At 42.4% G+C, this 24,893-nt stretch overlaps 2 protein-coding genes across 2 annotated transcripts in view; both read left to right on the plus strand.

The window, feature by feature from the left end:
- The first annotated feature begins 7,753 nt into the window (after positions 1-7,753).
- Positions 7,754-24,893, plus strand: part of LOC113189621 (apolipoprotein F) — a 31,474-nt gene continuing 14,334 nt past the window's right edge. Inside the window, 1 exon segment of the mRNA XM_026398489.2 lies at positions 7,754-7,775. The gene's annotated coding sequence lies outside the window, so the exon portion shown is untranslated.
- Timeless (timeless circadian regulator) lies at positions 9,279-24,018 on the plus strand. Its single transcript, XM_077798373.1, has 29 exons — positions 9,279-9,355; positions 11,203-11,364; positions 11,520-11,673; positions 11,793-11,907; positions 12,001-12,063; positions 12,316-12,417; positions 12,580-12,735; positions 12,975-13,108; positions 13,317-13,404; positions 13,659-13,835; positions 14,211-14,428; positions 14,873-14,976; positions 15,118-15,287; positions 16,772-16,906; positions 17,007-17,158; positions 17,985-18,082; positions 18,168-18,285; positions 18,396-18,597; positions 18,852-18,997; positions 20,279-20,364; positions 20,455-20,572; positions 20,660-20,742; positions 20,994-21,136; positions 21,333-21,510; positions 21,597-21,665; positions 21,783-21,901; positions 22,882-23,095; positions 23,211-23,324; positions 23,445-24,018. The coding sequence occupies exons 2-29, from the start codon at positions 11,268-11,270 to the stop codon at positions 23,516-23,518; spliced, it is 3,627 nt and encodes a 1,208-aa protein (XP_077654499.1). The 5' UTR covers positions 9,279-9,355; positions 11,203-11,267; the 3' UTR covers positions 23,519-24,018.

The following is a 24,893-nucleotide window of genomic DNA, read 5'->3' on the forward strand; positions in this document are numbered from 1 at the left end:
CTGCAGTTACAGTGACAGAGTTCCTTATTTCCTTACTCCTCTCACTCCTTACTCAAATATTATCCTATATATCCTAATGCCTCCAAATCTCCAGTTGCATCCTCAACTTTAGACTTGTCTACTTAAGTTTAGTAAAGCATTTATTGAGCACCTACATTGTGCTAGTCATGATCATTCCTGAGATCAAGGAGTTAACATTTTAGTGGGGCTTGGTGATGCATTCCTACATTAAGGCATGAAGATCACAAGTTCAAAGCCAGCCTGGGCAATGTAGCAAGGCTGTGTCCTAAAATAAAAAATTAAAAAGGGCTAGGGATGTATAGCCCAATAGTAAAGAGCCTCTGGATACAACTCCCAAAAGTTTACATTTAGTGCAGTTGTTAACAGCAGATTAAATTAAAATCACCTGAGGAGCATTTTCGAAATATTTTGCCCAAGCCACACCTGGAAATTTTGATCTCATAACCAGGCTCTGAAAATTCAAAGATAAATAAGAAACAATTCCTGTCCTCAGGGAATCTGAGGCTAGTGGAAGGAGACAGACACAGACATTTTAAACGAATATAAACTATTATATGAGAGACTAACAGAGGTGTAAGTGCCATGATGGAATTCTGTATATGGCACAAAAGAGAAAAGAGGTTCCTTTTATATGGAGAAGCCAGGAAGAATTACCATTTGGGCCATTTCAAAAGAGAATTCAAGGGCTGGGGATGTGGCTCAAGTGGTAGCGCGCTCCTCTGGCATGCGTGCGGCCCGGGTTCGATCCTCAGCACCACATACCAACAAAGATGTTGTGTCCCCCGAGAACTAAAAAAAAAATAAATAAATATTAAAAATTCTTCTCTCTCTCTCTCTCTCTCTCTCTCTCTCTCTCTCTCTCTCTCTCTCTCTCTCCTCTCTCACTCTCTCTTTAAAAAAAAAAAAAAAGAGAATTCAGTAAGTTGGGGGTGTGATGGTATACTCCGATTACTCCACTACTGGGCAGGCTGAAGTGGGAGGGATTACAAGTTTCAGGCCAGCCTGGGCAATTTAACCAGACTTGGTCTTAGAAAAAAGAGAGAGAATTTTACAGACACTAGGTTGATGGAAGGGTGTTCTGGATATACGAATAACTTGAGCAAGAAGCTTGAAAGATAACTGCTGGGATATCATGAAGAACTTTGTGTTGTAGACATGAAGAACTTTGTGTTGAGGGTCCTCAAAACTTTAGTTTTTTATAGTAGTGCATTTTTTTTTTTTTTTTTTTACATTTTTACCTTAGTTCTCGGCAGACAGATCTTTATTGGTATATGGTGCTGAGGATCGAACCCGGGCCGCACGCATGCCAGGCGAGCGCGCTACTGCTGAGCCACATCCCCAGCGCCAGTAGTGCATGTTAATGGTAAACAATTCCAATAGTATCAACATGAAAGAAATTTTTTTCTAACTCTAGATCTCCCATTTATTCACAGAGGTATTGCTATGAAGTTTCTTCCCCTTTTCTTTTCCTTTTTAAAATTTTCTTTTTTGGTACTGGGGATTGAACCCAGGGGCACTTAGCACACTGAGCCACATCCCCAGCCCTTTTTTATATTTTATTTAGAGACAGGGTCTTGCTGAGTTGGCTAGGGCCTTGCTGAATTGCTGAGGCTGGCTTTGAACTTTCGATCCTCCTGCTTCATCCTCCAGAGCCACTGAGATTACAGGATCTTTTGTGTGGGATCTTTTTTTAAAAATTTTTTGAGATAGGTTCTTGATAAATTGCAGAGACTGTCCTTGAATTTATGGCCCTGCCTTGGCTTCCTAGGGAGCTGGAATTATGGCATAGTCTCTTTACCCAGCTCTTCTCTTTTGTTTCTTTCTGATTTTTTTTTAAATCCTTTTTGTTTTTTCTATCCTTTTCTTTCTTTGTTTTTCTTATTTATTTATTTACTTACTTACTTATCATCTCTTCTTTTCTTGGGATCACTCCATGTTACCCAGGCTGGCCTTAAATTCTTGGACTCACAAAATCCTCCTGCCTCAGCCTCTTGAATAGCTAGAATTACAGGGGAGCACCACCACAACTACCTGAAGTTTCTTATGTATCCACTGAAGTTTTTATTTTGTTTTTGTGCTGGGGTTGACCTCATGCTTGCTAACCACATACATGCTGTATGTACTATTGAGCTACACCCCTAACCCTATTTGAAGGGTTTTTTAAAAAATATTTTTTAATTTTTTATTTTTTTTTTTAATTTGAAGGGTTTTAAGTAGGGTGGGTCATATGGCCAAGTCAAGTAACAATCTTGTGGCTAGATTTAAGGGAAAGGATCAGACAGAAAGAGATTAGGAAACAGTTGAGTAATCTAAGCAAGAGACATACAGACATGAGTTAGTAGTAGTGTGGAGAGGCAGGGGTATATAGAGGAGCTTAAGGAAATTAAGGAGAGATGGAAGTATCCAAGGTGATACCTAGGTGTAAGTGCCATGATGGAATTCTGTATATGGCACAAAAGAGAAAAGAGGTTCCTTTTATATGGAGAAGCCAGGTGATACCTAGATCCAAAACAGAAGTGAAGATGGACTTATGGGGAAAATAAGTTTAGTTTTGGACATATTGTATTTAAGATGTCCTTGAGACATAAAAGTAGAGGATGCTGTTTTTGAGTCCGTTTAACATTTGAGATTAGTGCCTTGGGAACTTAGAAGGGCCAGGGGTACAGATTGGCTGGCTACTGACTTGTATAGTAGTTGAAGCAGGGGGCATGGATAAGTTTGCCCAAGGAAGCTATGTAGAGAGAAAAGAGAAGTCTGAAGATGTAGGCCAATGGAGCATGAACTCTTCAGGATGGGAGGGGGCCAAGGGAAGGTATGTTTTATGTTGGATTCCCTCCTCCTTGCTTAAATTAGAAGAATTTTGAGCAACTCATAATATGTGGGCATGGGGCTGATATAAAGGAAAAGTTGGAAATAATTGAGAAATGAGAATCAAATAAGGGACAGGAGATAATTGATCAAGATAACAAATGAAGGGCTTAGATTAGAAGCAAAGATGTTAGGGTAGGTTAGTGAAATATGTTTTTAGGTGTGGGTAGGGGGAGTTGAGAGTTCTTGTCTGATGACCTTAATTGTTCCTAAGAGGAAAGGGACAGAGACACCAGCTGAGAGGCATGGGGAGCAGTGGGGTAAAGTGCTTAAGAATGATGGTGAAAATTAGAAATAGCTGTCCCCTGGGAAAGAAATGAGAAAGTGACCGGACTAAGAGTCCTGCTCAGGTTGGATGCTGTACATTTGTCATGTATTGTACAGGGTGGTGTGGTTTTCTCCAGCAAATCTGAGTCTAGATTTGACTCAAAAGAGTGTAGTAGAAAACAGATGTTGCTTTGAGTTTGTGATTTTTGCAGGGAGTGTGCAGTGAAAGGAAGAGATTAAGGCCACACAGGAGAGTGGCTGAACTGTTTGACATGCAGTGATAAAATTTGTAGGATATATGTTTCTCTGTTTTAATCATTTTGTTTTCTAACTCGGAAATCTTCAGCAGTGCCAGTTATGGTGGTACACGTCTATAATCCCAGCAATTCAGGAGGTTGAGGCAGGAAGATTGCATAGTCCAGCCCTTCCTCAACAACTTATTGAGACACTTTGCAACTTAAATCCTGTCTCAAAATAAAAAATAAAAAGAACCAGGGGTGTAGCCCAGTGATAAGTTCTTCTGGGTTCAATGCCCAGTACAAAGAAAGAAAGAAATCTTCAGTGGCTCCCTTATTTATTCTAAATTTTTGAATTGATGAACAAGGCAAGATTTTCCCAAAAGCCAATACTAACCCCCTTCCAATGCTTTCCTGAGACTTATCTATCCACAGTGGTTCCTTTTTTGTTGTTGTTGTTTGTTTGTCTGTTTGTTTAATATTTTTTTTATGTGGTGCTGAGGACCTGAGCTCAGGGCCTCACACATGCCGGGCAAGCACTCTACCACAGCCCGAGCCTGGTTCCTTTGTTTTTGCTCTAGCAGTTCTCCCTCTCCTCTTCCTGGCTTCCTGAATCCTTGTGCTGCAACCTTCAAAATCTCAGTTTTAATCACACTTCCACTGACAATCTCCGTGGTCACTTTACCTTGAAAGAGTCCTAGTTTTCCAGTTTTTTCCCCCCATATCACTTATTTAGAGCCTATACTGCCTTATCTCTTACTTTCCCCCCACCCCAGTAGGATTGAACCCAGGGATGCTTTACCACTGAGCTACACTTCTAACCTTTTTTTTTTTTTTTTTTTTAATTTTTAAATTTTGAGATAAAAGTCTTGCTAAGTTGCCAAGGCTGGCCTTGAACTTGTGATACTCCTGCCCCAGTCTGCCAGACTGCTGGGTTGTGCCACTACCCTTAGCAACCTTTTTTCTTACTTTGTCTTCTATATTGTGTAGTTTTCCATTCTGTAAATAAATTTCTTTAGCAGTGTCTCTCCACCTGCATGGCATTATCTTTTGCCTAGAAGGCACTTCATTTAGAATCTTACAGAAGGAGAGGAAATTAATATTTTGGGGTTGTCACACCAGGTGCAGTGGCATACACCTGTAATCCCAGCAGCCTGGGAGGCTAAGGTAGGAGGATTGCAAGTTTGAGGCCAGCTTTGGTAATTTATCAAGGCCTTAAGCAACTTAGTGAGATTCTGTTTCAAAAAATGAGGGGCTGGGATGTGGCTCAAGTGGTAGTGTGCTGGCCTAGCATGCGTGAGATGCTGGGTTTGATCCTTAGCACCACATAAAAATAAATAAAGATATTGTATCCACCTAAAACAAAACGTAAATATTTAAAAAAAAAAATGAAAAGGGCTGGGGATGTAGCTCAGTGATAAAGCCTCCCTGGGTTCAATTCCCAGTACTCACTGGGGTACTCACTTGGTACTTATCACTGGGTAGTATGATTAATATCACTGCTTCTCAAACTATCTTGGTAAAGGGCTAGGCAGATTTTTCCTTCTATCTGTTGCAGATCAATACTATAAAGTTCTTTTAGGAGCTAGAGAAGTGGCTCCGTGGCACTCAATCCCTAGTACCAATAAATACATAAAAACACTTCTATAGAATACAATTACTAGAAAAATAAAATGGAAAAAAAGATATGTAGAATACAGGCTTTTTAGATTATTACTATATTTGAACATAAAACTAAGTCAAATTGTTCTCAGAAACCCTAAATGCTAGTGCTTGCTTTCTTTTCTTTTTTCCTTTTTTTTTTTTTTTTTTTTTTTTTTGGTGCCTGGGATTGAAGCCAGAGGTGTTTAACCACTGAGCTCTTTTACTTTTTGAGATAGGGCCTTCCTAAATTGCTGAGGCTGGCTGAATTCAGAATCCTCCCTTCTCAGTCTCCTGAGCTACTGGGATTACAGGTGTACGCCCGGCGAGTGATTTGTTCTTAAAGTGTTTTGATGAAGACTACCAGCAGTTGTGGATGGGGAGTAGTGTGAACTGCACTGTTTTACATGACCATATTTAAAATTTATGAGGGTGGGTATTTTTATTGTTTTTTCATTTTACTGAGAAGGAAACTAAGGTTTGGGTTAAGTCAGAAATGCTAACTGCCTTCCCAAGTGTATTAATTCTCAATGAGTGCTTGGAACAGGGTTGGTCTGGGACAGAGTGCTTTGTTTTATTTTGTTTTCAAAAAGTAAGTTAATTTTCTTGGGGCTGGGGTTGTGGCTCAGTGGTAGAGCACTCGCCTGGCATGTGGGAGGCCCTGGGTTCGATCCTTAGCATCACATAAATAAATAAAATAAACATATTGTGTGCAACTACAACTAAAAAATAAATATTAAAAAAAGTAATTTAATTTTCTCTTTGAATTGTAAATGTATTTAATATTTATCCCTTTTTCCTTTTATTTTTTGCATTCTGAGGCCTATAGCTATTAATTTCAGATCAATAATGCTTTATCGGGGCTGGGGATGTGGCTCAAGCGGTAGCGCGCTCGCCTGGCACGCGTGCGGCCCGGGTTCGATCCTCAGCACCACATACCAACAAAGATGTTGTGTCTGCCGAGAACTAAGAAAAAATAAATGTTAAAATTATAAAAAAAAATAAATAAATAAATAAAAAATAATGCTTTATCTGAATTGCTTGATACTTAGTTGAGTGGGGAAAGTAACTAACATTTTTTTAAATATCCAGATCCATTGGATCTAAGGTGTTTGATAAAGTTCCCATCTCATCTATGATGAAATATGAAAGTAAAGACAATATAAATGAGGTTTTTCATAAAGTCAAATTAGTTGAATTCAAAGGGCTTGAATTTATCCTGAGATTTTGTCCTTAGCTTTTTGGTATTAAAACACTGAAAACAGAATAATTGTGTGGAGAGTTGTTTATTTATTTATTTTTTTTGGGGGGGGGCTTGTTATTTTATTAGAAGCATATTTACATTCCCAGAGTTACCTTTGCAGAGAATATTTTACAAAAGTTTTATATAAACTTTGGAAAGTACATAAAAAATAACTTCTGTCCTTCATAAAGAGAATATAAGTTAGTTATATTTACTCTGCTAAAAATAGAGATACATTTCTGTCTGTCCCTTGCACAGAAAAAGTTAGCATAGGGCATGAGGAATACTGCGTGGCCTTCTCAGCCATGGCTTTGCACATGGGCCCGTCTGTGAGGCTGGGAGAGAGTTGTTTATAATAGCTGTATTGAAATATAATTAGCATACTATAGAATTTATTTATTTACTTAGTTGTAGATGGAAAGAATACCTTTGTTTTATTTATTTAGTTTCTTTTTTTTTTTTTTTTAATTTTTTTTTTAAATTTTTTAGTTCTCGGCGGACACAACATCTTTGTTGGTATGTGGTGCTGAGGATCGAACCCGGGCCGCACGCGTGCCAGACGAGCGCGCTACCGCTTGAGCCACATCCCCAGCCCTATTTAGTTTCTTATGTGGTGCTGAAAATCAAACTCAGTTCCTCACGCATGCTAGGCAAGTGCTCACTACTGAGCTACAACCACAGCCCTAAAATTCATTGTTTTAAACTTGTTTTTAATATATTCATAGTTGTACAATCTTTACAATTTAACATCAGAACATTTTCATCATGCCTAAAACAAACCCTATGCTTATTAGTAGTTATTCTTCATTCCCTTTTGTCCCTGGCAACCAATAATCTATTTCTATTTTTATAGTTTTTCTCATTCTGGACATTACATATAAATGGATTCATATAAAATGTAACCTTTTGGGGGCTGGGGTTGTAGCTCAGTGGTAGAGTTCGAGGCCCTGGGTTTGATCCTCAGCACCACATAAAAATAAAATAAAGATATTGTGTCTATCTACAACTAAAAAATAAAAATAAATTTTAAAAAAAGATTTAAGTCTGCACTTTAAAAAAAAATGTAACCTTTTGTGTTTGACTCTTTTTTTTTTTTTGGTACCAGGAATTGAACCAAGGGGCATTCGACTACTGAGCCATATACCCAACTCTATTTTGTATTTTATTTAGAGACAAAGTCTTACTGAGTTGCTTAGTGCCTCACTTTTGCTGAGGGTGGCTTTGAACTCTCGATCCTCCTGCCTCAGCCTCCTGAGCTGCTGGGATTACAGGTGTGTGCCACTGTGCCTGGCATTCCCAGCCCTTTTCATTTTTTTTTTTTTTTTTTAATAATGACTCTTTTTTTTTTTTTTTTAAGAGAGAGAGAGAGAATTCCAATATTTATTTTTTAGTTATCGGCGGACACAACATCTTTGGTTTTTATATGTGGTGCTGAGGATCAAACCCGGGCCGCACGCATGCTAGGCGAGCGCGCTACCGCTTGAGCCACATCCCCAGCCCAGCCCTTTTCATTTTGAGATAGGGTTTCATTGAGTTTATTCGGGCCTTGCTAAGTTGCTGAAGCTGGCTTTGAACCTGAGATCCTGCTGTCTCAGCCTCCTGAACCACTGGAATTATTTATAGGTGAGCTTCACTGCACCCATTGGAGGAGTGACATTTGAGCTGGATCTCAAGGGTCACATAGGTTCAGAACTTTTGGAGATAAGGAAGAAAGGAGAAGAGACCTCCAGGATAGGGAATAAGCCCTTAGCAGGATTGTATGTCTTGGAACATGTATGTTTGTGGCGTTCCCGATAGCTAGAGGAGGCAATGAAGCCATGGATCTGAGTAGAATTGTTTTGGCTGGGTATGTGTGATATTGGTATAATGTCAATAGTCAGATTATTCATAATTCAGGAGAGGAAGGTGAAGCCAGACAGATTGAGAGAGTAGCAAGAGAATGCTGAGTGCAATAACATGCACCCATAATTCCAGTGACTTGGGAGGCAGAGGCCCAATGATTGCAATTTAGAGACCAGCCTCAGCAATTTAGTGAGGCCCTAAGCAACTTAGTGAGACCCTGTCTCAAATAAAAAAATTAAAAAGGGCTGGAGATACAGCTCAGTGTTAAAGTACCCTTGGCTTCAATCCTCAGTACAAAAAAGAGAACAAACTTACTTTTCCAGGAAGGAAGGAAGAAGGGAGGGAGGGAAGGAGTATGAACCCCTAAGTTTTCTGTCAGTTGCTAATGTTTTAAATACTATTTGTACCAGGGAGGACTGAAACTCCTGTTGAAAGCTCTTTTATCCCAGTTCTAAAGAATGGCCCAAATTGGGAGCCCCTGGCTTGGGAGCTTTACAATAGGGACCCATTTCTTGTACTTTGCCTATTACACTCAGAACTGCAGGGGATTAGAACCAGAAGTCCTAGCTTTCTTATATACCCTCTTGCTTTCTACCTGCTAAGATTGTTTTCTCCCTATGTCCTTTTTCTTCTCCCAGAAATGGTGGCTGTTACCACCTCTGTTGTTTTTGCCTTTCAGGTAAAGTGATACATGGGAAGCAGAGGTTTGAGTGCTCTGCTGGGCCTGTATTTTGCAAATATTGAATCCTTATTTAGAATTGGTCTACAGTGGAGGAACCAAGATAAAGAGGGAGGGTAGTGGGCTGGGGCTATAGGTCTCAGTTGATAGAGTGCTTGCCTCGCATGCACAAGGCTTTGGGTTCAATCCCCAGCACTACAAAAAAAAAAAAAAAAAAAAAAAAGGCGGGAGGGTAGCTGAGAGGACTGTGTAAAACAAAGCCCAGACATGGTTTTGTCTCTATTGTTAGAAGACTATCATTTCACACCTTTCAGAGCCAGATTTTGTGATGTTCTCTCATGAGGAGAATGTGTTGACTTGCCTCTTTATAGCTCTAATGTCTGTTTTTTGGGGTTTTGGTTTTTTGGATTCTGGAGATTTAACCCAGAGGTGTTTTACCACTGAGCTACATTCCATACCTTTTTGTTCTTATTTTGAGACAGGCTCTTACTAAGTTGCTTAGGGCCTTGATGAACTTGTGATCCTCTGTCTCAGCCTCCCAAGCTACTGGGCTTACAAGTATGTGCCACTGCACCTGGTTTGTTTGTTTTGTGTGAGTGTGTGTGTGTGTGTGTGTGTGTGTGTGTGTGTGTTTGTGTGTGCATGCGCGCAATGGGAATCTAATACAGGGCCTTATGCATGCTATGCAAGTGCTGTACCATTGAGCTGCACCCCCAGCTCTGCTCTCTCTTTGTCAGCTTCCTAGGCTATGGTTGAAGAGAGCAGACAGGGAAGCCCTTCCATCTGGGTGCATGTGTGTGTGCATGCATGCATGTATGGGTATGCACATAGAGTCAGGGATCTTATATATTGAACCTCTTCTTCAGGGCCCAGGCCTCAGAGTTTTTAGTCTCTGAGACTAAATGGGAAAGAGAAGTCTCCTTTCCATTCTCCTGGTCACTCAGTATTTTAATGGTTTCTTATATTGCTAGACTGAGCAGTCAGAAAGTAAGTTAGCACTGGGTGGGGGTGGAAGGATAATAGGCAACCTGAAGTAGACCAGTTACATAAATGCAGAGAGATAACATCAGACATTAAACCTTAGTGTTTTGGAAACTCACTACCCATTTCCTGCCAAGGAACATAAGTGGAGTCGGTGTCTAGAGGTAGGTATGGGAGCTAGGAAAGGTCTTTCTAGAGATTGCCGTTAAGGGCAGAGAGCAGTGCAGCTGAAGGTGCCCTGAAGGACTGGATTGATTAGTATTTCTGATTTTCCACAGGAGCAAGGTAAAGAATATTATGTGTTCGTGTGCATCTGTATTATTAATGTCCAGTTCCGAGTGCCTAGTATTCTGGATCTGTGCCTACTTAACTATCTGAGGGTTTAAAAATCTGAATAAAAAGGAATAAGCTTCGGAAAAAGGAAGTGATTTTTCTTCTTTTTTCTTTCTTTCTTTCTTTCTTTCTTTTTTTTTTTTTTTAATTGGGGATTTAACCCAGGGATGCTTTGCCATTGAGCTGCATCCCAAATCTTTCTATTTTTTAATTTTAAGACAGGATTTCACTAAGTAGTTTAGGTCCTCACTAAGTTGCTGAGGCTGGCCTTGAACTTTCGATCCTCCTGCTTCAGCCTCCTGAATTGCTGTGGTTACAGGTATTCACCAGTGTCCCAGGCTCTGGAGATATTCTGGGGAGTGTGAAAGGGAGTGTGCTGATTCCTATTCACTCCTTTTCCTTCCCATTCTGTTAGGCACTGACTTCAACTAAGATTACCAAGTGAGTAACTTTAGGAGGAGAGTGAAGGAACTTTGATTTCCACATTCCCAGTGCCTGAGATGGCCAAGGGCTTCTAGGATGTATCATATACCAAGTAGGCTCACTGTGTAGTCAGAGCTGGGTTTTCTTAATTCTTGTGACATGTCAAAGCTGTGACTATATGTAGAAGAGCTAAGAAAGATGGGGGTCCAGCCTGACAACATTTGAGTTCTCTAAGGGTAAAAATTTCAGAGCTGATGTCCTTCTCTAGTCATTTTTTCCTATGAAGTTGTTTAAACTCTTAAACAGACTGTTTCTACAGTTTTAGATCCAGGTTAGAGTATGGGGCAGGTGCTTAATTCATAGGCTCCAGCCTCTTTGTCTTTATCACATAGTAGCCTTAATTTAAAGCTTTCCCTGGAAGGTTGCGCTGTAACTCAGTGGCAGCACATTTGCTTAGCATGTGCCAGGCCCTGGGTTCAATCCCTGGCACCGGAAAAAAAAAAAAAAAAAACAGAAAAAAGCCTGAGACTGGGAGAAGTACATTTGATTCTGACCAAAATGAGGCATTTGAAGATCTTGCTCAAATATTCCGACCATTATTTCCCTGTCCTGTTCCTCTCTGTTCTTCATAGAGAGGATGCTGCATTCATTTTTTCTTGTCTCTGCAGGTCTCTCCATTTTTGTCTCCTCTGTCTCTATTATCCTTACTTCTCCTTTGGTGGTCCTCTGATGTATGGACTTGTACATGATGAACTGTGAACTTCTAGCCACGTGTAGTGCCCTTGGGTACTTGGAGGGAGACACTTACCACAAGGAGCCAGATTGTTTAGGTGAGTACCTTTTTGAGGAGTCAGATTAAAAAAAAAAAAAATTGCTTGAATTGAGGTGGTCTGTTGAATTTCTCAAGCTATAAGTATGAAAAGCATATGGGCCTGGGTGGAACTTTGTCCAGTGTTTGAGGTATGTGTTTATTCTGTCTCTGAAGAGAGCGTGAAGGATTTGATCCGGTTCTTGAGGCATGAAGATGAGACGAGAGATGTGCGACAGCAGCTAGGAGCATTCCAGATAATGCAGAATGACCTCCTACCCATTCTTACCCAGCACCACAAGGATAAGCCTCTCTTTGATGCTGTTATCAGGTTCATTCCCTAGTTTTTTTTTAACCACATGCCAGCATTCGTATTTAAGCTGATAGGTTTTGGTGCTTGTTCCTGACAAGGAAGCCTAATGACTTCTTCCTCCTTCATTGTCTCCCCAGACTGATGGTAAACTTGACACAACCAGCCTTGCTCTGTTTTAGCAGTGTGCCTAAGGAGCCCAGCATGCGCCACCACTTTATACAGGTGCTGACTTATCTACAGGCCTACAAAGAGGTGAGATCGTCCTTCAGAGTCCCTGGGGCAGATTGTGGTGCAGTAGGGGAAGAAGGTACAGACACTATGTGAGATCTGTTCACTGTTCCACAGGCCTTCGCCAGTGAGAAGGCTTTTGGAATCCTCAGTGAAACCTTGTATGAGCTGCTGCAACTGGTGAGTATTTGCCTTGTAGGAGCCCCTGGGACCATTATCAGAGGTGAAGATGCTGAAACTGGAGGTGTGATCCTAGTTGTTGGGGATATGATTGTCTACCCCATAGTCTCTGACTGCCTCAGGACTGTATGAATCTTTCTTTTCTTTCTTTTTTATTCTGATTCTCTTCTGTACCTTGGTCCTCCAGCCCAGGTGGATGCCACCTGCCTTCCACATGGAGTCTCTTCTTCTAACTCTCCTCCTTCTGACTAGGGCTGGGAGGAACGACAGGAGGAAGACAACTTGCTGATTGAGCGGATCCTACTGCTGGTCAGAAATATTCTCCATGTTCCAGCTGACTTTGACCAAGAGAAGGTGAGGGTCAGGTGGTCTAAGTTACATTGAACTGCCCTTTTTGGGCTTTTCTGCATCTGACAAGTCTACGGGAAGAACCTTGGCAAAGAAATCAGGTGCAGAGCTTCCAGGAAGAGCTGTGGAACTGAATGCCCTTTCTTCCTCTCATCTCTCACTGCTCAGAGGATCGATGATGATGCCAGTGTCCATGACCAGCTTCTCTGGGCTATTCACCTTAGTGGCCTGGATGACCTTCTCCTCTTTTTGGCCAGCTCACCTGCCGAGCAGCAGTGGAGCCTGCATGTACTAGAGATTGTCTCCCTTATGTTTCGTGATCAGGTAAGACCCAGGCCTATTGTCCTTTTGCACAGGCACTTTTCTGCTACATGGTCAGCATTGCTTTTATAGTAATGGCTGAATTATCTAGGGAAATTAGCAATGGGTAGAGTAGCTGTGTCTTCAATATAGAGTCCCATCACCAGTCCTGTTTTGATCATTCTTTCCATCCTTAACAGGAGTGAACTCAGGATAAGAAATGACTGTCCTTCTGACTCTTTTCCTGCTTCTTCCAAATGTAGAACCCTGAGCAGCTGGCAGGAGTAGGGCAGGGACGCTTAGCTCAGGAGCGGAGCACAGATGTGGCAGAACTGGAGGTGTTGCGCCAACGAGAGATGGCAGAGAAGAAGACTCGAGCCCTCCAACGAGGCAACAGGTAGGTGACTGAGAGCTGCTCTACCTGTGTTCCTGTCCTGTGGCAAGGAATGCTGAGCACTTGGGGGCCAGATCTAAGACACTGGAGACTGAATAACATTTTACAGTTTTAACTCATTTTGAGCTGCTGATGAAAGAGAATGGAAACAAAGCTTCCAGAGAATTGAAAAATCTCTCTGGCCTCCTTTGTTGCTGCTGTTCCCCTGCAGGCATTCTCGATTTGGGGGCTCCTACATTGTCCAAGGGTTGAAATCCATTGGGGAGAGGGACCTCATCTTTCACAAAGGCCTTCACAATGTAAGTATTTGCACATTTGGAATGGGAACACTGGAGTTGCAGGGCCTAAGAATGACCATCTGTGGATTTAAAGCATCTCCATTCTTAGCCTTAGAAAGTTGTGACAGTAGAAGTAGAGCCTCTGGCATTAGCCACATTGTCTTTACTGAAGTCTTCACAGAAAACTTTCTAATAAGAGTTTCTTCTGAGGAAATTGCACTACCAGGGATATGGAAAGAGCTGTGATGCATCTAATCCCTGCCCCATACCCCCAGCTTCGAAACTACAGTTCAGATTTGGGAAAGCAGCCCCAAAGGGTGCCCAGACGTCGCCGGGCTGCCCAGGAGCTGTCCATTCAGCGCCGCTCTGCCCTCAATGTGAGACTCTTCCTCAGAGACTTCTGCTCTGAGTTCCTGGAGAACTGTTATAACCGGCTTATGGGTTTGGTAAAGGTGAGAGTCTGGGAAAGATATGGAGGCCATCAGGGATGGAATAGAGAGGTGATGGGGCCAGTTGAGGGTAAGAAGGGCAACCCAGGTAGGCACCTGTGGGAGGCTGTCCCTGGAATTTATAGTGGGAAGGAGATAGTGTGCACCTGAGAGATGGTGACGATGCAGAGGGAGTGGGTTATTAGCATGACAAGAAGGGCTTGTAGAATTGACCCAGAGGAAGGGGAGGAGGACATGGAGAGAAGAGAGAATTGGAATTTGTGGATCCTAGAAAAATATTATAGTGGTGTCCACGATCTACCCCATCATCAGGCCAGGAAGAAGGTGGAAGCCCTGGGATAATGGTGATCTTTTTTTTTTTTTTTTTTTTAATGTTAGGATCACCTGCTTCGAGAGAAAGCTCAGCAACATGATGAGACCTACTATATGTGGGCCTTGGCTTTCTTTATGGCCTTCAATCGAGCTGCCTCCTTCCGGCCAGGGTTGGTTTCAGAGACCCTCAGTGTCCGTACCTTCCATTTCATTGAGCAGAACCTCACCAACTACTATGAGATGATGCTGACTGACCGCAAGGAAGCCTCCTCCTGGGCACGGCGGTGAGAGGGATAATATTGGGATCACAGTGAGCATCTAGGTCTGGGTGAGAGTCTGAATACACACACGCACATACACACACATTTTTTCTTTTGGTACCCAGAATTGAAACCAGGGTTAATTAACTACTGAGCCATATCTCCAGACTTTTGTTTTGTTTTCTGTTTTATTTAGAAATAGGGCCTCACTAAGTTCCTCAGGCTGGCTTTGAATTTGCCATCCTCCTGCCTCAGCCTCCCAAGCCTATAGTATAATAGGCATGTGTCACCATGCCCAGTGAACACCTAGATTGTGGATGGCACCTTTTCCTAATACAGGGTGAGGTGGTCAGGCTGGGAAGCAAGCACTAGTGAGGTCATGTTTTGGGTGGCACTTTAGGCAGGTTAGTGTTTTCATGAGCCAGTGCCTTAAGTTGTCCTCCATTTTTCCTTGTCTTTAACTCATAGGATGCACCTGGCTCTGAAAGCCTATCAGGAACTTCTGGCCACAGTGAATGAGATGGACATGTCTCCAGAAGAGGCTGTGAAAGAGAGCAGTCGCATCATCAAGAGTGAGGCCCTGGCCCAATCCCTAATCCCAGCCTTCCCATCTTTGACTAGAATCTTATTCTTCACTGTTCCAACTTTATCCATCTTTTCTTTTCTAAGTTTCCAGACCAGTCCTTCCATTCCTTTCTCTTCCCCACTCCTAGACAACATTTTCTATATGATGGAGTATCGAGAACTATTCCTGGCACTCTTTCGAAAGTTTGATGAGAGATGCCAGCCCCGCTCCTTCCTTCGTGACTTGGTGGAAACCACCCACCTCTTCCTCAAGATGTTGGAACGGTTTTGTCGGAACCGTGGGAACCTGATGGTGCAGGTACTGGGCAGTAGCAGGATATGTAAAGAGCTGTGTGGGAGGGTGAAGGACAGAGGGGGCTTTCTCCTTGCATTTTATGTAGCTTAAGCTGGTCTGTTAGAGCTACTCTGAAATAAGAAGACAAGAGGCTTATGTTGCCCATGTGAGTCTACCATGGTTTCCTTTTCCCATTAGATTTTTTTCCTGGTTTACCATAAATATCTTAGTTCATTCAGGAAACTTTTTGTGAACACCTACTAAGTGCTAGGCACATAAACTTATAAGAGTTTAATGATTATGGGACTGGGGTTGTGGCTCAGCAGTAGAGCTCTCACCTAGTACACGTGAGGTACTTGGTTCAATCCTCAGTGCCACATAAAAATAAAATAAAGATATTGTGTCCACCTACAACTAAAAACTATATTGGAAAAAAAAAACAACATGTTTTGTGCAGAACCTTCCTATAATTCTAGTTGCTACAGTTTAAAATTTTATCAGAACTGGACTTGAAAGGGGTAGCAATATCAATGAGACTTTGCTAAAAGATATTTTTACACTTAGGGCTCTGTGGTATTATCAGTAATAATGGTGCTATAATTTATCCAGCATTTACTATATGTTAAACACTGCTAAGGTCTTCATGTAATCCCCACAACAGCATTAGAATACATGTACAGAGTGGTCCAAGATTGTGTGGGTATCTACATTGATACCCAAATGTAGATGGCTAGACTCCAGAGCTCATGTTCCTGCCTTTAGTGTGTTTGATTATAAGTTTCTTTTCTTTTTTCTTTTTTGGTACCAGGGATTGAACTCAGAGACACTTAACCACTAAGCCACATTCCCAGCCCTTTTTATTTATTTTGAGATAGGGTCTTGTTAAGTTGCTTAGGGCCTCACTAAATTGCTGAGTCTGGCATTGAACTCACAATCCTCCTACCTTAGTCCCCTGAGCCACTGGGATTACCGGCATGCACCAACTCACACAATTATAAGTTTCTTGAATGGAGTGGGAGCCTCAAGGGCCCTCCAATCCATCCATCCTATTTGACTTCTGAGAGCTCACACAAAAGACTGGTTCACAGTTGTGACCTGAGGGAACAGAATTTGGGGGTTGACTCACTCTCTAAGAGAAAAAAATGATGGGCTTTATTTTTATGTATCTTGCTTAATCCTCATAAATCTATTCATCCTTTAGATTTTTCCTTAAGATATCACTGCTTTTGGCAAACTCTCCTACTCCAAGAAATAGGCATTTTATGCTCATCCACATTATAGCTCTTATCCATTCTGTAAGTTATTTCTTGTTTACTTGCCTTTCTCTAGAGTATGAGCTCCTTGGGGAAGGACACGTATTATTCACTATGGCTTCCATTGCCTATGAGCAGCACATAATAGGCACTAGGCACTTTGAACATTCACTTAGTTTTGTAATAGAGAAGACATTCATGGGAAAAAGACTTCCTTAGTGCTCCTGCTATTTTCATGCAGTTCTTTCCTCATAGAACAAACGAAAGAAGAGAAAGAAGAAAAAGAAGGTTCTAGACCAGGCTGTTGCTTCTGGGAATGTTCCACATAGCCCAGAGGAGCTGGAGACTAGGTGGCTGATCCTGGCTGAGCAGCTGCAGTGTTGTACCCAGGTAGGTGGTTGCAGAAGCTCTGTCTTTTTAAAGACTAGTGCTCTGGGTAGACAGTCTGGGTTTTCTTCCCCCTTTGTTCCCACAACTTATCTATCTATAGGATCCTGAACTCAATGTAGAATCCATGGTTCCCTTTGATGCGGCCTCAGAAGTGCCAGTGGAAGAGCAGCGAGCAGAAGCTATGGTGCGGATACAAGACTGTCTCCTTTCTGGTCAGGCCCCACAGGCCCTGGCTCTATTGAGATCTGCCCGGTAAGAGCCCTGCCCACCCATCCTCCTGGACTTTGGGGGCATGAAGAGGCCTTCACTGTAGTACAGGGTTCTTGGTCTTCAAAAAAGAGAAATTCTGTCTGGGTCTCTGAATTGAACAGTGACTGGGGAACTTTGATGGTCTTATTTGAGTATATTATTTGTTGTTGAGAAATAACAAAAAGCATAGTTAATTGGGGGAAAAAATAAAGATAATTTTATCCAAAAATAACTTGTCACTAACTTTTTTTTTTGGTGGTGCTGGAGCCATCAATATTTTCATGACCAACTTTCTGGAGTTCATTATGTTAGATATCATCTATATCATATACATATATATCTTCTACAAAAATAATGAAATATTACATGTTCTGATTTACATCTTTTTTTTCCCCCTGTACTGGGAATTGAACTCAGGGATTCTATACCACTGAACTTCATTCCCAGCCCTTTTTATTTCTTTTTTACTTTTGAGATATATTCTTGAATTTGCAATCTCCTGCCTCAGCCTCCCAAGTACTACTACTACACCTGCCTTTTTAACTTCTTAATATATTTTGAGCATTAATTCTCATCAGATATATTTCTGTAATTGTCAATGACTTTCAAACACCATCGTGTAATATGTACATTTGCTCAACCAAGTGAGCATTTAGATTGTTTGCATTTGTTCTTACATGATTTTCTTGCAATGCAACTTTTAAGGAAGATTTCCATAAAGTAACAGTTTGCATTATCTTTCTGGCTGATAAATAAGAGTAAATTCTTTCTGCTTCTAATTACAACTCAGATTTCCTATTATTAAGGCCTTTTTCTGTTTGTGCTCCAGAGAGGTGTGGCCAGAAGGAGATGTATTTGGCTCTCAAAACATTTCCCCTGAGGAAGAGATGCAGTTGCTAAAACAAATCCTCTCTGCTCCATTGCCCCGTGAGTCTCCATTCCTTCACAACCTTCTCTTTCTACCTGTGCTCCAGCACTAGCATAACAGAGACCTGTAATCCTCAATATATAGGACAGCAGGGGCCAGAGGAAAGAGGAACAGAGGAAGAGGAGGAAGAGGAGGAGGAGGAGGAGTTGCAAGTCGTCCAGGTGTCAGAGAAAGAGTTTAACTTCCTGGACTACCTGAAACGGTCTGGGCCCAGAGGGCTGAGTTGGTCTCAGGATGGTGTGATTGTACAGCTGTTAGAATGAGCAGTGTCTTTCTAATTCTGACTTCCTTTCCCTCATTGTTTTGGTGCAGCTTTGCATGTTCAACTGTCGTGCGAGCCTATGTACTGCTGCTGCGGAGCTACCAGCAGAATAGTGCCCACACTAATCACTGTGTGGTCAAAATGCTGCACCGGCTGGCCCATGATCTCAAGATGGAAGCCCTGCTTTTCCAGCTCTCAGTCTTTTGCCTCTTTAATCGTCTGCTTAGTGACCCTGCTGCTGGAGCCTACAAAGTGAGGGACTGCCAAGAACTGGAGTCTGGGTGTATATAAATGATCTTCGGGAGATAAGGAAGCTGAGGTGTCAATAGCTGGGAAATGAGAACACAGTAAAGAAGCCAGCAGGCAGATTGAGGGGGCTGTACGGGGAAGGATAGAAGAGTCTTGAGTGAGAAGGGGCAGCTGGGAACTGGAAAGAAAACACCCAGGGGGCCAGGTCTATGTATCCATTTGGGCTGAAGCATCATAGCAGCCTTACTCTCCTATAGGAGCTAGTAACTTTTGCCAAGTACATTCTGGGCAAGTTCTTTGCACTGGCCGCAGTCAACCAGAAAGCCTTTGTGGAGCTTCTGTTCTGGAAGAACACAGCTGTGGTTCGAGAGATGACTGAGGGCTATGGCTCCCTGGATGACAGGTGAGCTTAGGGATTGGGAAGGATGGGCAGTAGGGGAGGGTGATACAGAATCACAGAAGGTCAGAGCTGGAAGAACTTGCAGGCAAATAATAAAAAAATAAATTAATTAAAAAAAAAAGAAGAAGAACTTGCAGGCCATTTGGTCTGTTTCTTTACCTTCCAGAGGTAAAGGTCAGAAGATGAAATGCTTTACCTAGGAGAGGACCAGGGGCTAGAGCCTGTCTTCTGTCTGCTCTAGTTTTCTTCTCCATCATCAGACTTCATAAAGGTGGTTGCTGAAGGAAGTAAGGTGGCTTTCCAGGAGCCCTCTCCCAAAATGTGCTGGGAAAGGCTATAGACATAGCTCAGTGGTAGGGCACTTGCCTCTCATACATGAAGTTCTGAGTTCAGTCCCCTATATTGCCAAAAAAGAAAGAAAAGTGCTGAGATAAGAATTCACATAAATGTTTGTCCCCTTTTCTTTAGTATATTACCCGTCTGCTTTCATGCTGCTCATTTTCCCATACTACTATTAGTATTTGTAATGTCAGATTCCAAGGGAAAATCTGAGTTTGACTTTTGTTTTTTGTTATTGTATTAGCACTGGAGATTGAACCCAGGGGTGCTTGACCACTTTTAATTATTTATCCCTTTTAATTATCTCACTTTGAGATGGGTCTTGCTAAGTTGCTGAGGCTGGCCTCAAACTTGCAAACCTCTTGCCTCAGCCTCCCAAGTCACTGAGATCATAGACATATGCCACCACACACAGCTGTTGTTATTGTTGTTTGTGGTACTTGGGGATTGAAGCCAAGGGTACTTTACCACTGATCTTTGATTCCTTGACCTTTTTCAAAATTCTGAGACAGGGTCTTGCTAAGTGGCCAAGATTGGCCTTAAAATTTTTATCCTGCCTCAGCCTCCTGAGTAGTTGGAATTACAGGCATGCACCACCATACCCAGCCTCTTTGTTTTGTTTGTTTGTTTGTTTTTAAGAGAGAGAGAATTTCAATATTTATTTTTCAGTTTTTGGTGTACACAACATCTTTGTTTGTATGTGGTGCTGAGGATCAAACCCGGGCCGCACGCATGCCAGGCAGCACACTACCGCTTGAGCCACATCCCCAGCCCGTACCCAGCCTCTTTGGATTCCTAAGTGGAAGGAAAATGAGAAGGAAGCACATATTAGTCCTCTGCTAGGTGGAACACTTCATGCTGCTTGCCTCCACCCTTTCAGGATCTTTGGTCTCCTTTTTTGGGGCCAACAATCTATTTCGCTCTCTCTCCTCTTTCCCCATTCAGGTCTTCCAGTCGCAGAGGCCCTGTGTGGAGTCCTGAGGAAGAAGCTCAGCTTCGAGAATTATACCTTGCCCATAAGGATGTGGAAGGTATGAGGCCTTAAGATCTGAAGTGTTTATGAGGATAGCAGTCTGAGCATGAAGAACCCTCTTTACTGCCTTATACCTTCTTCATTTCAGGTCAGGATGTGGTAGAAGCCATCTTGGCACACCTGAATACTGTTCCAAGAACACGCAAGCAGGTCATCCACCACCTGGTACGGCTGGGACTGGCTGATAGTGTCAAAGATTTCCAAAGGTAGGCACATGCTCTGCAGGGAACTGGGATGGAAATTCCTCAGTTCATTCCCTGGCCTCCTCTTCCAATGACAACCTCCCTAAACAGAAAAGGAACAAATATTGTATTGTGGACAGAAGATCAGGAGCTGGAGCTGCAACGGCTTTTTGAGGAGTTCCAGGATTCAGATGGTGAGAGAGGTGGATGCTCAGGGAACCTTGTGAGATGAGAACTAAACTGTCCACTTATTTATTCCCTGCCTCCTAATCCCAAGGGAAGTTTATCAGATTCCTTATGTTGACTTCCTCTAAGTGTCATTTTAGGGTGAATTGATTTAGTCTCTTTCTAGAGACCTCTGATTTCCTTTACTAAGACCTCAGATATCCTTAACTAATATCTTTTCCCATTTGTTCTAGAGTATTCACACATTCCCTCTCTGCAGATGTCCTTGGTCATATCATGAAGAATATCACAGCCAAACGCTCACGGGCTCGAATAGTGGATAAACTTCTGGCTCTGGGGCTGGTAGCTGAGAGACGGGAGTTGTACAAGAAACGGAGGAAGAAATTGGTGCCCTCCAACGTGGTAACAGTCTTGTCCTGGCTCTCCCATCCCAAGCCCACTCCCTTTGAAGTGCTCCCTGGAAGTTACCCACCAAGATTCTTCCAGCCTCAAGCTATTTTGACTAGGTCCTTCCAACAGGGTGGTCAAGAACCAGAAAATGCCACTGAAATGTGGTGTTTCTTTTTTCACAATCTCCTATCCCCTTGATGAATTTCAGCCCAAAGATGAGGGGTCCCTGCAAGATTTTTGTCAGGAAGATCTGCAAGATGAGGAACCCTTGCCAGAGGAAGAGAATGAGGAGGATGAAGAGAAAGAGGAAAGCTTGGATGCAGAACAAGACCAAGGTGGCTCATTTCTTTCAACTGAAAACCTTGGTCAAGGCCTACATCAAGAAGGTAAGGAGTTTAGTTGGGAGAAATGTCTCAAATGGAGGGTTGGGATGGGGGGGTAGGGACCAAATATGTTTCCCTTTCGCTCTTAGGCTTTTCTGCTCCCCTCCTATGGCTCCACAACTGCCTGATTCGAGCAGCAGATGATCGGGAAGAAGATGGTGAGTGAACAGATGACGATTTTAGGACTAGAGCACTGGAAGCCACTGCACCTGCATGTGGGATGGAGGCAGTTTTTTCCTAGCATCTTTGCCATGTGACTATTGGCTCTGTTCTAGGCTGCTCCCAGGCAGCTCCACTGGTACCACTGACAGAAGAAAATGAGGAAGCAATGGAAAATGAACAGTTTCAGCAGTTACTGCGCAAGCTAGGGATCCGGCCACCTGTCTCTGGGCAGGCAAGTATACCAGTCACAGTGTCAGCCAGTTATCCTCTCTGTCTTTCTCATTGCCCTTGACATTTCTGAACAAGATTCCTGTAGCAGCTATTTCTATTGATCCACAACTTCCAAATGGCACACCAACCTTTGCAGGCCCCCGTGACCATTCCACCCACACAGTCACTTCACATTGTAGTCATCCTGGATTACTTTCCATCCTTAAATGGTAGGTTTTTCTATACTTCTCTAAACAGTCGACAATGCCAGTCCCTTTGTTGAAAGTCCAACCACACACAAAGATATATACACACATGCACACATACATACACAACCCATCTTCCTGTTGAATCTCAACCCTTTCTTCAAGAGTCAGCTCAAAGCAGGAGCTGAGGCAAGAGGATCACGAGTTGAAGGCTAGGCTCTGCAACTTAGGAAGACCCTATCTAAAAAATAAAAAATGATAAAGACTAGGGGTATAACTCGGTAGTAAAGTACACCTGGGTTCAATCCTCAGTATCACCCCCAGCCCCAGGAAAAAGCTCAATTTTCACTTCCTCAGAAAAGCAGTCCTTATCAACCTTTCAATCCCTGAAGCAAAAATAATCACTTTGGCCACTGAAATTTGTTCATTCCCTCATAGAGCCCAATCCAATGGTATTATAGCATATTCATTCTTTCTCCCATTAGGTTGTGAGTTCCTTGAGAGCAAGGACCATACCTGGTTCACCTTTCAATCATCAGGAGCCATTCATTTATTCAGTTAACAACTGTATTTACTGGGAATGTCATAATATAGCAGGCACTGTGCTAGACACTATATATATATATATATATATATATATATATATATATATATATATAAAAGATAAGTAGAGTTCACAACTTTTCTGAATCTTTACCAATGTAGTGTCATATTTATTCAATGAATAACAATAATCTGTTGAATGGAGTCTAGTCCTTTTACTTTGCTGTCATGTTTGACCTCTGGTGCCCTGTAGGAAACTTTCTGGCGAATCCCAGCCAAACTGAGCCCTACTCAGCTCCGGAGAGCGGCATCTGCTTTGGGTCAACCAGAGAAGGAGGAGAAGCTGCAGCCAGAAGTAGAACCAAGAGACCCTGGAGAGCAAGGCTCCAGTGAGGAGCACCGAGCAGAAGCCCTGAGAGTCCTCTTGTTGGCCCGCAAAAAGAAAGTAGACCTTGCACCCTCAGAGGGTAGTAGTACAACAGCTCTTCTACTAAGCATTTACTTCATGTCAGCCATGTTGGGCTAGAAGGCTGATAAGATATTTTGAACAGGTCCAGTTCCCTAATTTTGTGCCTCTTACAGTAACTTCAGAGGAAGGAACTCTTGGTGGGAAAGAGAAGCTAAAGATAGCAACCAAGAAGCGACACCTGCTGGACAGTGATGAGGAACAGGAGGAAGACGAGGGTAGAAGCAAAGGTAGGGAGTCTGACTGGGACCTGCTTTTTCTTCAAATACCTAACTTCAGCCTGAAGACAAACTTTAACACCTGCCTGATCCTTTAACATATGTCCTCCCTCCTCCCTGTCATTCCCATAGCACCAGAGATGGGAGCGCCAATAATCCAAAAGAAGAAACGGTTTCTGATTGAAGATGAAGATGAGAGTGACTGAAGAGCCAGAAGCCTAGGGCTAGAGATAGATTTGGTTTTATATGGTGAATTCAAGTCAGAATTTGGAGGTCCCAGAATCTCCTCTTATGGAAGTAGCAGGGTCGTGGACCCTTCCACAGATTTAGAGCCCAGGCATTTTTAGGCAGCAATGTTGGATGGACCATTCTGTAGTCAGTCCTTGCTTCTGTCAGCTTTATTCAGTGTAGCCCAACAGCTCTCTGAAGACTTACTGTTCTGGGAACCATATCCTTTGGTGACTAGAGCCCCTATGCAAATCGGAGGAGTAAGTGAATTATAGAAGGCACCTTGGACCCTCTCATTGGTCTGTTCCTTTTCTGCTGGAAGTGGACCACAACTTCCAGATAGGAAGCTTTATGACAGTGTCTGGGGGTTTCACATCCTTTTTAGAAGGCATTGGATTCCCTTGTTCTCATTTTCTTTCCAGAGATTATTCCCTAAACACCAGATTGAGCCTAATTCCTGCCATTGAGGTAGAATTGGATGCAGTGCTTTGAAGATGATGAATATACTTGATTTATGTTTGGTATTAATTTAAACATGTAGAATTAAAAATTGTTGATCTTAGTCTGACTTGTCAATCTGAGTTTCCCAGCCATCCACTTGCTATGTTTTTGGAAGAACTTTAAAATGGTAGAATTAAGGCACCATCTGCCTTCCCTTTCTCCTGTCTTCCCCTCTTCCTCTATATAAGACACAGAGAATGTTTGCACCTCATGATCCTTCTGGGTTTAGTAGCATGTGCCTATATTCCTAGCTATTCTGGAGGCTGAGACAGGAGAATTGATTTAATCCAGGAGTTTGAGGCCAACCAAGGCAATTTTGACCCATGTCTAAAGGAAAAAAAAAAAAAATTCATTTAGGGTAGATTTTAGGGTGACAGTGTGTGCAGGAGCCACACAGAAAAAGCTAGTTCTTCAGCGTGAAGCAGTGGAGAGGACAGTGACTAACCAAGAAAAAGATGGATGAGCCAATGTCATGTCCTTAACTAGTCTTAGAAATGGTCTGTTTCCAACTGAGCTAGGGGGAAGGTGAGATTCAGAAAATGTCCATTCAGTTCACAGAATGCTCAAGGTAAAGGATGTATCTTTTAACATTTTTGTTTGTTTCTTGTAGTGTTGGGGATTGAGCCCAGGGATGATTTGCCACTGAGATACATTTCCAGCCCTTTTTATTTTTTATTTTTATTTTTGATACCAGAAATTGAACCCAGGGATGCTTAACCACTGAGCCACATCCCCAACCCTTTTTATTTTTTATTTTGAGATGGAGTCTTGCTAAGTTTCTTTGGGGGCTTGCTAAGTTGCTTGAGGCTGGCCTTGAACTTGTGATCCTTCTGCCTCAGCCTTCTAAGTCAC

Source organism: Urocitellus parryii, chromosome 5, assembly GCF_045843805.1.
Source record: "Urocitellus parryii isolate mUroPar1 chromosome 5, mUroPar1.hap1, whole genome shotgun sequence".
Lineage (NCBI taxonomy): Eukaryota > Metazoa > Chordata > Mammalia > Rodentia > Sciuridae > Urocitellus > Urocitellus parryii.